The following is a 15,321-nucleotide window of genomic DNA, read 5'->3' as shown; positions in this document are numbered from 1 at the left end:
CGAATATTAAAGAATCCCTAAAATATAACTACAAACTTGTTATTTTCCGCGTGTTCGAAGCAAACAATGAAACCTCCCGTTATTTATGCGCTGAAGTGATCTCTGCCCCGTCACCTTTGTTCAGTGTTTTTCTGATGCTATCACGAAAACCGTACCGGATACACGCATACAAAATATCGCAAACGAACTGAAAATGTACGTAAAATTAAAGCATGAATATCACCTGAGTTATAAATATGTAGCATATTTAATCAATTCATGTTTAGGATATTAATGTCACACGTCGGGGTCAGTTCGGTAGTGGTCCGCGAAGGGATAATGACGAAAGTAGTATAAAAAACATTATTGCATTCGTTTTAACAATCAAAATAAATATCTACGAATGGTTAAATATATTTTTTAAATTGTAACAAAGTAAAAATAATACTTGCTTGACCGGTATAATGTTCTCAACCAAGTAGATTTTCGTAGCGGAAAAATCCAACTACCGGAAATAGAATCGGTACTACTCACAGTCAAGTCACACCAAAAGTCCATTAGGAACTAACTCCTCAAATATAATTTCTAAACTTGCCAATACTTCCAAACAACCCATTACTTATCATTAAACTGTCAGACAGTATACGATTTTAAACCTTACTGGCGGCACATTCGTAACAAAGACAAACCGTTTGCGAAATATGTATCTCTCTATATTTAAGGTCGAAATTCGTGTGCATTTGGTTACACACAGTGACCAAATTTTGGAGAGCAGTGATTGATTCCTGAAAAGTGTCATATACAAAATGTACACGTACCTCTAGTTCTTCGATGACTTTTTCGAGTTGGTCCTCAGTGACTGGCGGGGCGCCGGCCCGGGCACGCTCCGCGTTCAGTAACTTGAGCCACGCGGTGTCGGTAGCGTCCAAGTCGTAACTGCAGGCGGCCTCTGCTCGCGCCGGGGTTGTACTCAGTATATGTTTCTCCGGTTGATAGTGGACGTCGCGGCTTAGATGAATGTATTTATCCTTGGACCTGTGAATTCAAAAGGTTTTTATTAATAGGATAATAAAAGTTGTTCAGTGCATGGGATTTTCGAGTTCTAAAGGTGAGCTTGCAGTTAGTTGTATTCATTTTAAGATGTATTTGATACCCAATTTCTTGTTGACCTTCCGAACAGTACTGGCATTGTGTTTATATTGCCGTCTTTGGATCAAGATTTCTCCCTCTTTAGGGTTGTCTTACAATAGAAAGTAGTCAAGCGACTTTTCAGTGTCTAAAATAGTGCTTAACCAAGGAAGGGGCATTTAATATCGAAATGTTGAAGCTTCAACTTACAATTTGAATTCCTGGAAGTTCGGTGGTTGTGGATTATCAATGATTTTGACTTTCGGCGCGGGCAGAGAGTCAGGGTTGACCGGCACCTGCACTCCTCTCTCCCAGTCCTGTTTCCATGTGTCAGTGATTATCCAATAAGAAGACGGCGTCAGTGGCTCATTGTCCGGGAGTTTCATGGCGCTGATAAGGTCCTTTCTGAAAATCACAGAAGCACACGCGATTAGATACTATTCAATAGTAGCGACTACCACTCCTGCACTCGTGTTGACAACTTAACAGGTGATAATACAGTCAATTTAGTATGCTACTATTTTTGGTGTTTACATTATTTTAAACATGTAATGATTTTTACATACTAATCTTTTCTGCCGCGTAATAACATCTCGACTCTTACCTCTACTCTTGCCTTACCCTTAGACAAATTTCTGCATAATCAGCTTTTACTAACTAAACTGGCCACAGATGATATGATGTGTGAAATATGTTGTTATAAGGAATCATTTGCAATTTGTATCACAGCTTTACGCACTCTGCTCAAACTTTTTTCTACTAAACCCCAAATGATATTTTATAAACAATTTTCAATGACATAATTTTATCTTTTACAGCTATTAAAATGTTAGATTCCATATTATTGAACACTCGCTTATATTAATGCAAAGACGTATAAATAGATGTGAAGTATTAGGGCGGGCTTAAGTTAGTATTGTGTATTACAAAACAGAAAAGATTACCATGTTTGAGATTGCGATGCTACGAACAATGTGCCATGTTTGCCCCTTACATCTCGTCTTATCATAACAAATACACTATGTAATACATACATTTTAATAAATGGATTACAATAAAATTAAGCTCAGTTCAATTTGATGTCCTTAGTACTTTTGTAAAGGCGGGTCAGTAATTCACTAAAAATATTTATCTTCGATTTATAATATGCAAAGAAGAAGTTTCTACGATTTTTAATGCGTATTACAAATACGTATAATATTTTCAATGTACAAGTGTATAAATATAAAATAATTTATTGATTTTTTTACTATAAGATGTTTAGAAAATTACATGTACCATTACATTTTGGTTTAACACAGTTATTCAGATAACTTTCACAAATTGCATTGTTTAAATTGATATTTTATTTTATTTACAGTTTCATCGCAAGCTGGTACACTTATTCCGCAGAGCTAAGGTAAGATGCATGTATATTTACGATATTACAAAATATGCGAACACATTGTTCTATAAAATCGCATTAATACATTATTTCGCAAGCATAGAAAAGAAATTTAGCATCAAAGGGGTGTGCCTTTTAAAAACTCATTATAACATGAAAATATTATGATTTCTAGCATACATATTAACATCTTATGATACCTATTTTAAGTTGCAACCGGATGATAATCAAATAATTAAAAGATTAGGGTTTGTGTACCTCTTAAATTATAATTGTAAATGTTTAATCATTTTAACATTTGATCTATAGTAATAATTAATTAATAATTTTATTCATAAACACCTTGTATTTCAAAAGAAAATAAATGCATTTGTTTATTAGGTTATTGCAAATGAAAGTGAGAAATTCTTAGTTTACCGTACTTCATTGCTAAGTTTGAGAAAATTGATATTTATTCATTATCATGTTGGTATAAATTTCTCTAGTAAATCAGTAAAATACGATAGCCAATAGACATACAAAAGACATAAGTTTTTAAAAGATCAGGATCACACAAGATGAGGTTACAACGTTGCTATCCAAAATCAACTTCCTTATTAAATCCAATACCAAAAATTTTTGTAATAGTAAAAAAACCATGTTAATATGTCTAATTATAGTTAATCAGTAAGAAATTCCAGACTACTTAGTTAATCTTTAGTCGTTAAAATGATTAAAGGTTAATTTATATGTACAATGTCTTCTAAGTTGGATACAGAATGTAATATCAAATTTTGACATTCTGTCGTACAATGATTTCATAATAATCCTTTGATTTACCAAAAGGATTGAATCCGTGACGGATCTAACATATTTATGGTATAAGATTGTGGTTCAGCTTTCACAGTAACATCAATGCTGATAATTCACCGCTGCACTTCACAATCATTCATTGATTGTAAATATAATGGTGTCTGTATGATTACCTTAAGCTTTCCAAGATATTTATAACCCAGAAGGGGAACAGCAAGTCGGGAAGCTTAACACTTTTGTTTTTTTACATTAATTTCAAATTCTTAAAGTTAGAGGTGATTTTTACACTATATCTTGTGTCACAATTTCATAAATATACTTATTTTATTATTATAATGATTCTATGTGCATAATCAATCGAAAAACATGAACATTCGCCAGATTAGCTAAGTAATTAACATAAGAAATCTGTTTTTCTTTTTTTCATTGGCTTTGGACAATCAATGATTGCTTTCTCATGTAAATGTTTCAAAATTGCATATTTGGACAAAAATGTATTGTTCTTTGTATTACGACGGCTTGTTTATATAGGAAATACACTTCTTTAGCTTGTTTAGGCATATTTTGTCAATAGCCATTTAAATTATTAACATGCAAGCTTCTGGAAGTCAAAGATGGACTTAAATTGTATCAGCAATACAAAATGTTTGAAGATCAGCAATCAAAAAGTGGTATTACCTTTAAGAAACATTAAAAAATAGTTTATTTTTCTTTCAGAACAGTCAGGTGAAATACGGACAAATTGGTATACCTGGAAGTACATAATTCCCTTAGAAACTGGTAACAATTTATAATATGTCACTCTTCAATCATTTAAGTTATTTGTTTGTAACTTTACATAATTCATGTAAATATTTATTGCAATCCAGGGTTATATGTCAAATATGTAGCTTATAGCACTTATTACACACAGTTTTGTTCTATAGCTACTGATTTTTTAAAGAATACGTTCACAAACCAGTCGTTTGACAGTCGACAGTGTAGTCTCAATCAAAATATCACAGAAACAATCAGGCTTACAAAATACTAAAAGTGTTGATGATATGGTTACAAATTGACAGGCAGAGAAGAATTATATTTAGACATTTAATTTTATATATCAAATAATGTTCATCAAATTTTGTTGCTGTCCATAAATTCATGTTTTGGTCCTTTAAATGATCCTCCTTTACAATTTTTATATCTGAGCCATTCTTTAACTATCAAAACATAAAGCTCACTTCACAAAAGCATTTCACAAAAGTATGTGAGGTGAAGAAGCCGCGAGAACGCAACCCAAACGTCGTTTTACCTGAAGACGAGGGAACGTTCGAGTGAAATAGCACTTACTGCAACATCAATGTGTTAAAAAAAGTATCTTAATCTAGAATGAGTCTGTGTCATAACAATGTTTCATTCCAATACTAGTGTACACTCCAAACACTTGTTACATTAACACCTGAGTTCTTGAACACTGCTTAGCATAAAAGTTGCCTTTCAAACATCATGTTTTGCACTGTGATTAGTTGTTATGTGGTTTAGTCTTTAGTTGTTGTCAACCAATAACAATTGTTCATAACACAGCTTTCCAAAACCGATGGGCACATAATGTGGTGCTCTAGCGGTTGTAAACTTAAATAAGACTATATATGATAAATAAGTTATAAGACCTATACTAAGTATGGCTACAATTGTTCTTTCACTATTATTACACAATGATTACAAGTTCACATGCACACACTTTTTCCCTTTCAGAGGTACCCAGTAAGGCTGAGACAATACAAGGGACCTGCAACGGTTTGTACTGCTAATATATTCATCCCTCAATAGTTTATTTGATGGTACATAGTGACATAAATAACAGTATTTACAGATTGGTTCAATTTGAACATCAAAACCTTGGGTCAAGAACCTTTGGCACTGTGCTTTCTTATTATTTGAAATAATTATTATCTGTTCTTATGCAGTCTCCCACCAAAATTGTTTAGATAAATAAGATATCTAATATTGTTATTGGTTATTATAATAAAATATAGGTTATTTATAATAGTTATTTTTGCATGTTCTTTTCCAGTTTGGAGAGTTCTGCCTGTTTTCAAGTGACATCCTGCTACAACAGCAACATGGACATAAATTTGACACACACCGATTTATTTATATGTGTTTATTTAGTGGTATGGCTGCTCTCATTCTTCACCCAAGGCCTTGTATACTGGATAGTAATCCATATAGCCTGCATCATCATATGCTTATCTTTCCTCCTTAATATACCTTAATAACTGTATCATCAGATGATACAACTATCAGTTTTAATACAAGTAATTTTCTAGTGCCTTAAAACTAAATTTATAAATAGTAACATAGATTTGATTAAGAAATAGTCATGATATAGTTAACTTAGCTTAAATATGTAGTAGATCTTATAAAGATTTATGAAACATCTTCGCAAAGTGGCTATGGTAACAGGTTGTTGGCTGTATAAACACTTATTTGTCTTAGTATTGTTTGGTTGAAATAATAAATATGGATAATATTTAGTTTGAGTTTGTTTAAAGGCACATCCCTATCATGAATATACTTAGCAATAAAACAATATTATGTAAATAAAAAGGTTAATAAAATAAATAGTAAATAAGATAAATAATACATTCGCTTGTAGTTCTAGGCTGCATTAACATTTTATTCCTGATAATGGCAGGTGTATTAGTTTGTAAATTACAAATTTTAACATTATTCCAAATTCCTTCATCATCATTGTAATTCTCAGTTAACTTAGAAAAAATAACAAAACACTAAGCATACTAAGATACTTTCTTGCTGTATTTGTCAAAGATTTGCATCATAGGAACAAATCTGAGAAGTTTGCTAGCTAATATAAAAAATAATACATCGCAGAGCAGTTTAGCAGAATGGATTCCTCAAATTAAGGTAGGACCTTCAACATTTACATCTGACCAGATAAGGGTGTGACATGTTCCTTCAATTTAACTGTTATTCATTTGTTTTGTTAGGCAATGATTTCTTACTATTGCACTGGATTGAAAGCTCAGCAAATGGGCATCTGTATGAATTGTCTTAGTGTTGGAAACAGCAGAATGTATTCGCAGTGGTATTTAAGTTGCATAGTTTATAAAACAAAAAAATATTGCCAAAGGAATTTATGGAAAATGTTATTTACATTTACAAGGTGTGTGTTTGACAAAATTAGGAAGACTATTGATCAAAGTTATTTAAGTTATTATAATAATCTTAGCCAGCAGACAATTTGCTATTCATTACATTACTAAGACAGTTTGAGTAATTGTTACATTATCAATAATAACTTATAATAATAGTATGTAACACAAATCGCAAATGCTTATAACACATATTCTGAGGCATCGGCACAATAAATTACCACTAACTTATCTAACAGTGTCTCAGTTAATACTAAATGGAATTGCAGATGGAACGCTTAGTATAGTTAAAGGCCTATGTTTAATATAATCACTTTTTGAGTAGAACCTATTAGGTCTTAACCAATTATAATGATTGCATTGAATCCAAACAGAGCACACAAACCTGAATAGTTCTGCGGGTGCCTCTGAGGCACTCCTGTTATATATTGATGACATCTTGAGGTCACTGACAGGGCGGAGCTGCCAGAGAGCATCCTCGGGCTCCGCTCTGCGGCGCTTGGATGCGCCGGCTTCGTCACCGCGCATCCCAGTCGCCCTCTTTGTGCCTCTCAACGACATCTTGATAAGTTGTCCGCAACCTACATGTTCACGATCCCTCTACTGCTTTACACTTGGAACGTGGCAACAACATTGTGTAGAATGTCACATCATTCATTACATGGCACTTGAGTATGCGTTCTGTAAACCTGGAAACACCAAATTTGTTTATTTAGTACTCAACTATAACAGGCATGTATTTTTTTCTTACAATATAACATGTTTTGTACTTTTAATTAATTACAAGATCAACCCCCTATACTGGCTAACACTAGATATCAGCGACTTTTGACAGTTCACAAACAATGAACCCAGTCATTCCAACAACAAAACAATGTTGACTAGCAAGTCCATATACTTGTAATTTGTCATTTTACAGTACTTATGCAGGCTAGTGCAAGGAATAGTTTGGACAATAAGCATTTTGACGTACGGAAAATTGACAATTCAATGCTCGACAAGGTATCCGTACGGGTGCTGTAACATCGTCCCCAACATAGTACCTACCTCGAATCCTCAATGTGATCCGAAATGTTACATATTTTCATGTATATCAATGATTATGAATAACAATTCTGTTTGACGTTTCACTTTATTGCACGAGTAAAATGTATGGCGGGCCAGTGCACGGGCCTGCCGAGACTGTAAATAGCGGCGGGCCACTCGCACAGCTGAGAGCCAAATGCAACACGCACGCACTATCGATAAACAAAATGCACTCACTACGCATCACCAACATTCTAATTATTTCATTCTATATTAATTAACCGTAAATATTTATCTCACGAAAAGTCTCCATTGTAGGCTACATAACAAAGTTGACAACATAGATAGCAGCACTGTTTTGTTGCCAGATTGACGTGAGTCCTACGCATCATTTTCTCCCTCATTTCACTATGAGTATATATCTGGTATACAATAGTTAGATAGTATATCTATTTGTAATAATGTTCTATGTCGAAATACCTCATAATTCACATACATTTTCTGTAACAGACATTTGGCGCCATTGATCCAAAAACCACTTGGTCACGTGACTATGTACGAATCACCAACGCAAGCCAAGTAAAATGGCCAAAACGCACATCGAGTTCATCTAATGTCATTGGTTTTGAAAGTAACTTGCCGCATAACATATTATACATGGAGACAAGATTTTTAATTTGTCAATGTCGAGAATAAACCAAACACGAACACATATTCAATAAACATTGGATTTGTCAGCAAGTAGCACAAATTACTAGAATAAATTACAACATGAACATAGAGCGAGAGATATCAATAAGAAGTTACAGAAATTAGGCACCAGTTGGCGCTCGCGTAATAAAGTCATAATGTTGCCATATTAAAAATAAATGCTCTGAGAACTAAATACACTTTCTCTATTCAGAAAAATAATCGATAATAAAGAAAATGATACCATTGCGACTTTTATATTACTCATGATTTTATAATTTTCTGAATATATTTATATTACTTTCTATAAAATCGGGATATTATTTTACATTATGTTGATTTTTGCGGTTATTTTCTGTTTTTTACTTTTATTCAAAGACAACTTTAACAAATGTTTTATATTAGTTAGGATATTAATTTTACTTTTTTTTTTTATTTATTCGGTTTGATGTATTTATTTTTGTTTTATTACAGTTTTTTGATAGGTAGCCAAATCTATACCAGGGTGGTGCAGTGATTTTACTAAGTTTCTGTGAATTAATTTAGTTTAAGAATCAATCATGATAAAATAAAATAAAAATTATTATTTTTGTTGTTTTAGGCGTCAAAAAATATTTTTTTGAACTTAGAAAATAGTCTCTTGAATGGTATTTATAAGGCTAGTGTAACCCGGATGATATTCTCACTTATGCTAGTTATTAACCTAATTTTGTTTTTGCGTCGAAATCAATATTACTGCTATTCATGCTTTACAAATAAGTTTTGGCGCGAATACTAAAAAAGCTGTAGTCTTATTTTTTTTATGGAATCTAGGTAAAACATACCTACTTATTTTCAAGAACCTGCTTACTCCCTACATATCTGTTGGTTACTCTGCTATTAATTATTCATAATATTTAAAATCAGCCGGCACAAAGAAAATCGTTTTTCTTAACACTGTTACTTCAGTAACGAACGTAAAACTTAATTTATTTCAAATTGTGTTAGGATAACTTTCTGTATGTAATAACATTGATTGTCTTATGTAGGACCATTGCACGTTATGAGCTGGTTTCAGGAAAATTAGACTAATGAATACCTACGTATTTATAGTTAAAATACCCAATATAAGAACTGTAAACATCTTTAGACCTTTACCTGACACTTAATGTTTTTTTATGAGAAGACTAGCGACATGTTATTGGGTCTCACGATTGGATTAAATAGCTTCTTGACTTCTGTTTTTATTATTATCAAATATTAAAACAGCAAAGTTCATCCACCGGCGCCGCGGTGTTCACATAGGACCTGCACTACAGCTATAGTTACTAAGAGGGGGAGCTTCAACGTGGGATTTTTAATCGTTGCGCGTAGATTTAAATTCACTTGCACTGTAATGTAATCAGAATAATATAACATGACTTTGACAGTAAAACTGTTATTGTTATAATCAATAATACACTATTAACTAGTTTTCTAATCACTTTTTGAACCTTTAGATAAATTTCAGTTCAATATAATCGGAAATTTCTTTTGGCTGTTCTTGTTCAAAATTTATTTTGTTGGTGAGTAGTTAAATTGCAAAATAACCTTTAATGAACGAATATTTAAGCGCACGAAATGCAAATGACAACTTTTTTATTCAAATACCTGAGGTGATTGTTTTTTTTAATACCGTACCTTTCGTGTAATAACTGTCCGTTTCTGTAACGAAGGCGGTTATTTCCTTTCCGGTTGGTGAAATAATTTAGTATGGCTATGATGTAATAAGTGTAATAGGTATGTATGGTATAGAAACATTATTGCATACCCATCTAAATTCATCCGCGACAAGCGCGGTTCAACGTAGAAAGGTCATTCCACAAGTCCATCCATTTGTCATGCAGAGTCTGAATATCGGTTTGTAGACCTCAAGGAAGCAATCAATCAACTCATCCATCCGCAATTCGCGGACTGGAGTAGCTTAAAAAGAAATGATACTATGCTATGGTATTGATAAAGTTTTATTTATTTAATTACAGTGTTTTTGTTAACAATTTATGTATTAAAATTTAAACAATTAACTCTAAACATACAAAACTATCTACTTCTAAATTAAATAGTTTGATTTGAAATGTTTTTGGCCTACTAATAAAAATGTATCAACATTTTCTGAGATATATATGTAGATATTGAAAATGTTATTCAAGTAATTGCATGTTACATTGTTTTACATTTGAATGCATATCAACCAAAAACACGAATATTTCAAAAGTAGGTCAAGACTTTATTGAACTCAGATAAAACATGACGTGTTTTAGCTTCATATCACAATTGCGATTTTTAGAGAATATAAATATATTTGAAATATTTGACTCAGGTGCACTTTGAATAATAACCATTTTTTACTTTTATTTAATACAAGTATGCTTCTTCAATAAAAGTTCTTTTTTGGTTTGGGCCACATAAAGTATAGTAACATTATATTTATACATTTTTGATTAGTAAGGAGGTAGGTACCGATTTTAATGATTTCAGCTTTTATAAAGCCGCTGATAAATAGATTAGATAGTAACAGTATGTAAAAGCATTAAACTAAACATGATTGTTACATCACATATTTACTAGGTACATGTTTATTTCTAAATCTTAAAGATACCCTTTCCGGTTGTAGAATGTTAATTTACAAAATAATGTTTAAATAGAGAAATGATCTTCGTTGTACGACAAACATAAAAAAAATAAAAGATTACATATTTTTTTATTTAATAATGGCTACTTTCGAACGCAATGAATATAATTGTTAACGCCCCACCGAAAGGTTGTATGTATAATATAATGTATTATATGGCGATAGTATATCTAACAAGCCGGCTCTTAAACATTACGAACAGTTACTTTCATTTTATAAAATAATTGTTCACGACGAATCCGGTTCACCGCGACTCGCGAGTCTGACTCACACGCGCGATGCCGACACACTTTGCTCGATCACTAAACGCAACGCCATCTATCGTCATAACGCAAACACTAAAATAGTATTAAACCGTTTTAGTTTGCATTTTACTTTGCGTTTATTATTCGTTCCCTTTTTATATATTTTATTAGTTCTATGCAATTGAATACATACATACATGCTATATTAACTAACACAGTTGATAATATGTCTAGTAGGTATAGGAAGTTGTTATTTATAATTTTTGGATAATACTCTAAAACACCACGTTGAAATAATGTATTTGTGACATTCAGGTTTGGTACTTTGTAGCTAATGGCACTAATTCTTTAATTTTTGTTGGTTTACGATTACAAAAAGCCGGCTAGCTATGTTAATGTTTTGTAATTGCAATAATTAACGATGCGATAAATAAATTTGATTAATAAGTTTTCCATTTGAAAGCGATTAATATTGAACTAGAAATAAATTTAGGTAAATATTAAAATTTTACTGTACGAAAAAATCACGTTAAGCCTGCGTAGATAATTCAATAAAGAATATAGCGAGTACAAGTTAATTAAAAAAAATAGAAATAGAGAAAGAAGAAATGCAAATAGAGATCAATAGATATAAATAAACGAATGGATGCAAAATAATAACTTACAGACACAATATTAGCACACAAGCTTTGCAGCAGAGTGATAAATTGGCGAGTTCATTGGCTTGATAGAAAGATTATCCCCGTCGGGGCGTTATTATATAATTGAGACCTCGAGGCACCCTATAAATATACCACAAGTACGCAATATGCATAATGTACTTCTGCATACGATTTTTTAAAGACATTTTTGTATTTTGTAATGGGCAATTAGTAAACGCGAAAATGTAATTCTAATAGGAATCCGTTTGTAGTAAATCGCGGCCTGATGGGACTTTTGACATAGAGTTATAGGAATAAAAGTAAATATTAAAGGGGGCTTTTCTTTAATTTTATAACAGTAAGAAGAATTTTTGGGTAGATTGACGAGGCCTTTTATATAAATCCGCGATTAGATTGAAGTAAAATTTGTCTCCATAGATACATAGAATAGAGTACGTGTTGATAAAATCGCCGCTGAAATTTTGCAACACCTTTGTATTTTCAAATTTGGTTGCCATTTTTAAAAGGGGTGTAAGGCCTCAGGATCTCAAAACTTGACTTACACTCAGAATTTTATAGCAGGTTACTTAGACCCGGTTTGTTCCCGAGGATGTAAGATAATTACTCTTGTAACTCCAAGGAATCAAAGATAACTAAAAGATACGAATTGCACACATTAACAAATACATACAGCCATAAATGCACAGAAACATTAACAAATGTCATTGAAAATTATATTGGTTAGTGATTTCAATATTTATTGATAAGAAGTAGATAGTGACGCTTAAAATAAGTAAATAAATAGGCATAAAAATATAATATAGTAAGACAAATATTAATAATAATGGAATATAAATCTCTTCACTGTTCATACTTATAAAGCGACAAAGAAATACATGAAAACTGTTTTTACAAACAACGGAATATTTTTTTCAAATAAATGATCATTATCAAATTCTACCAGAACTTGTCTTAAATTTTTCTTCTGCATTTTGTTTTGCATAAATATGTTGGAAATCCTTTGGTTGCGATTAAATAAATATTTTAGCACTTTTAGGAAGCATATCATAAAGCCATATTATTATATTGACTAATTACAAAAGTTAGGTTCTCAATATTTTCCATACGTGCAGCCAACAGGTCAATATAAAAAAGTAAAATAAAAAGTAGTCACATAATTTAAATATCGAATATCTGATCGCACAGTACACTTTATGTAAGTTGAAGAGGTGATATAAATTAATAATTATTTAGGTGTGTGTAGGTACTCACGCGAGTTCGTTAGGGATCGCAGGAGTGACGGCAACCGCGTCGGCTCATGAGTGAGGACTCGGTCAGTGTCTCAACACGTCGCCCGATCCCTCATACTATCCCACATAAGTAGTATAACTACACAACACTTGGCTGGTCTACATATTTTACGCGTTGTCCATATAACCCTTGTGCTAATAATTTTACCGATTAAAAAACATTATCCCGTTGACTGCACTTAAATCGAATACAAATTTACAAACAGTGAGACCCTGTAGGTACATAAAAATGTTAACTATAAATTAATAAAGATATCATCTTAAAACTACATAACCACTAAGTACTCTTTGTTATTTTTGGTATACAATCTTATTATTACAGTATTTTATATATTCCAGAAGAGTTCACTTCGAGTTTAGACGTCACAGTTCTCACCTCACAAGTACACCAACGACTCAGATTCATTAGATTACACGAATAAGATATTATAGACTGATAGAAATCTCAGGAAACCAAATAGCTATAGAAAAATGTCGTAGAAAATGATCAATGTATGTATGTAGGGTGAGATTTCATTTTGTTCATTAATTTGTGTGACTGTGGCTTATCTTTATATTATTGAGTACTAACCCCGATAGTGTACGCTGACAACATGATATAGTAGAAGGTATTAGCTCTACATTTTCGAGTATACAGCACCATTTGTATTGGCGTCTCTCGATTACCCGAGACCCACGCTGAAAACGAAGAGCTTACAAAATAATATTATGACCAAAATTAATACAATACCTTCCATAAACTCTTTCCCCACTAGAGACATGTCATGTATATATCTGTAGTGGGAAACATTGTTTATTTTATGGATATTATAATAGCAATAATTAAAACAAGCACAGTAATTGCTAATACAGTTACCTATATACGCCTTCACATACTCAAACGGAACTTAAATGTAAGTGCGGTACATTACAACTAAGAGCAGCAACTTCGCACCCGATATAAAAAACACTACTGCAAAATATGTCTACTGTAAAATCTGACCTGCGTACATGAGAAAAAAGCCACCGGTACCAGAATGACAAAGTCGTTTCGGGCATAAAGTTGTCGGTCACAAAGTACCTTTTTAATCATTACAGAAGGTATATTGAATTTGAGAAGGCAATCGGGCCCATTTAGAAACTTACATTTAAGTATTGTTCGAGTGCTGGGCTAATACCCTTATAATGGATATATATATACCAATAATTTTACATTAAGCCTACAAAACTAAAGTTATAATATTGTTACATTTATTTGTATTCACTAACATTTAGTCCACTCCCCTTACTCTATTTATGATGTGTTAATAAAATCGTACTACGATATTATAGATACATTGTATATTTGTTACAGTAAAATATAAACTAAACAAGGTTCCTTAACAGCATTTATGTAGAGGTTTAAAAAAAACGTGATTGTAACATAACGATGTGGTCTTATCGTAAACATTACTCCTGGGCCCCGATTCTGCTATTTTACAATGGCCGATGAATGAATGACAATTGGATTAAATTTGAAATTATTCCTATTCTTTCCAGCATCATGCCAACACAATAATTAAAAATTCATTCTATAGACCTTGTGTGTACCTACACTAAATATCCAATCTTTGTGAGAGAAAACTGCTTAAGAGAACGCGAAAAGTGACGTTTTGAGCCAATTTTCATTCATTCGTTCATCGGCCATTGTAAATAGCAGAATTGGGGCCCTGTTTACAGAAATGAAGACTTTTCTTAAAGCAAACCGTATAATAATGTAATAGTGAGTTAAGAAGAAAACTATGGCTTTTTCACTCAATATTCCTCACCCTCACAATCTTAATTAGTACGAGGGAGTGTTCGACAGTATTTCATACGTGATATTATTTATAGCATAGCAATAATGTCATATATTTATAGCATAAGTCGAAGTAAACCATAAACATTGTCATGTAGTCTTGTACGACGTGTGTACTGAGACTAACTTAGACTCCTGTATCAATCAGATCCATTTATTCCTATCAGTCAGTCTGTGTTCACAGTGCAGTAACAAAACTTATAAATATATACGTTTATATATATAAGAATTCACAGAATTCACAGTTCTCTAACAATTTCAGGATAACGTCTATAGATGGCTACACTATGCCTTATTTTTTTTTAAGCAAAACCATTTTATACTATATCTCACATGTATAATATATCTGTGTTATAATAGAAACGATTTCTTTGCTCTAAAATTATTTTTTTATACAACGTACCATGATGTGAAGATGTATGTAAATTCTGTAGCAAGTATAAACGTAGAAAAGTACATTAGAAATGTATAATTAGATTTAAAGGAATGCATATAATACTGTGTT

General features: G+C 32.2%; 1 protein-coding gene across 3 annotated transcripts in view; it reads right to left on the bottom strand.

The window, feature by feature from the left end:
• Positions 1–8,433, bottom strand: part of LOC113508782 (PHD finger protein rhinoceros) — a 45,641-nt gene extending 37,208 nt beyond the window's left edge. Inside the window, exons 1-4 of one of the 3 annotated variants that reach the window (XM_026891896.1) lie at positions 7,945–8,433; positions 6,824–7,127; positions 1,318–1,512; positions 798–1,014 (exon numbers count right to left, since the gene is read on the bottom strand). In XM_026891896.1, the coding sequence (XP_026747697.1) occupies positions 798–1,014; positions 1,318–1,512; positions 6,824–6,999 (588 nt within the window). In that variant the 5' untranslated portion in view covers positions 7,000–7,127; positions 7,945–8,433. The other 2 variants (XM_026891887.1, XM_026891904.1) reach the window with 2 other exon arrangements.
• Positions 8,434–15,321: the final 6,888 nt, after the last annotated feature.

Source organism: Trichoplusia ni, chromosome 1, assembly GCF_003590095.1.
Source record: "Trichoplusia ni isolate ovarian cell line Hi5 chromosome 1, tn1, whole genome shotgun sequence".
NCBI classification, from domain to species: Eukaryota; Metazoa; Arthropoda; class Insecta; order Lepidoptera; family Noctuidae; genus Trichoplusia; species Trichoplusia ni.
This window is presented reverse-complemented; position numbering and strand designations above follow the sequence as displayed.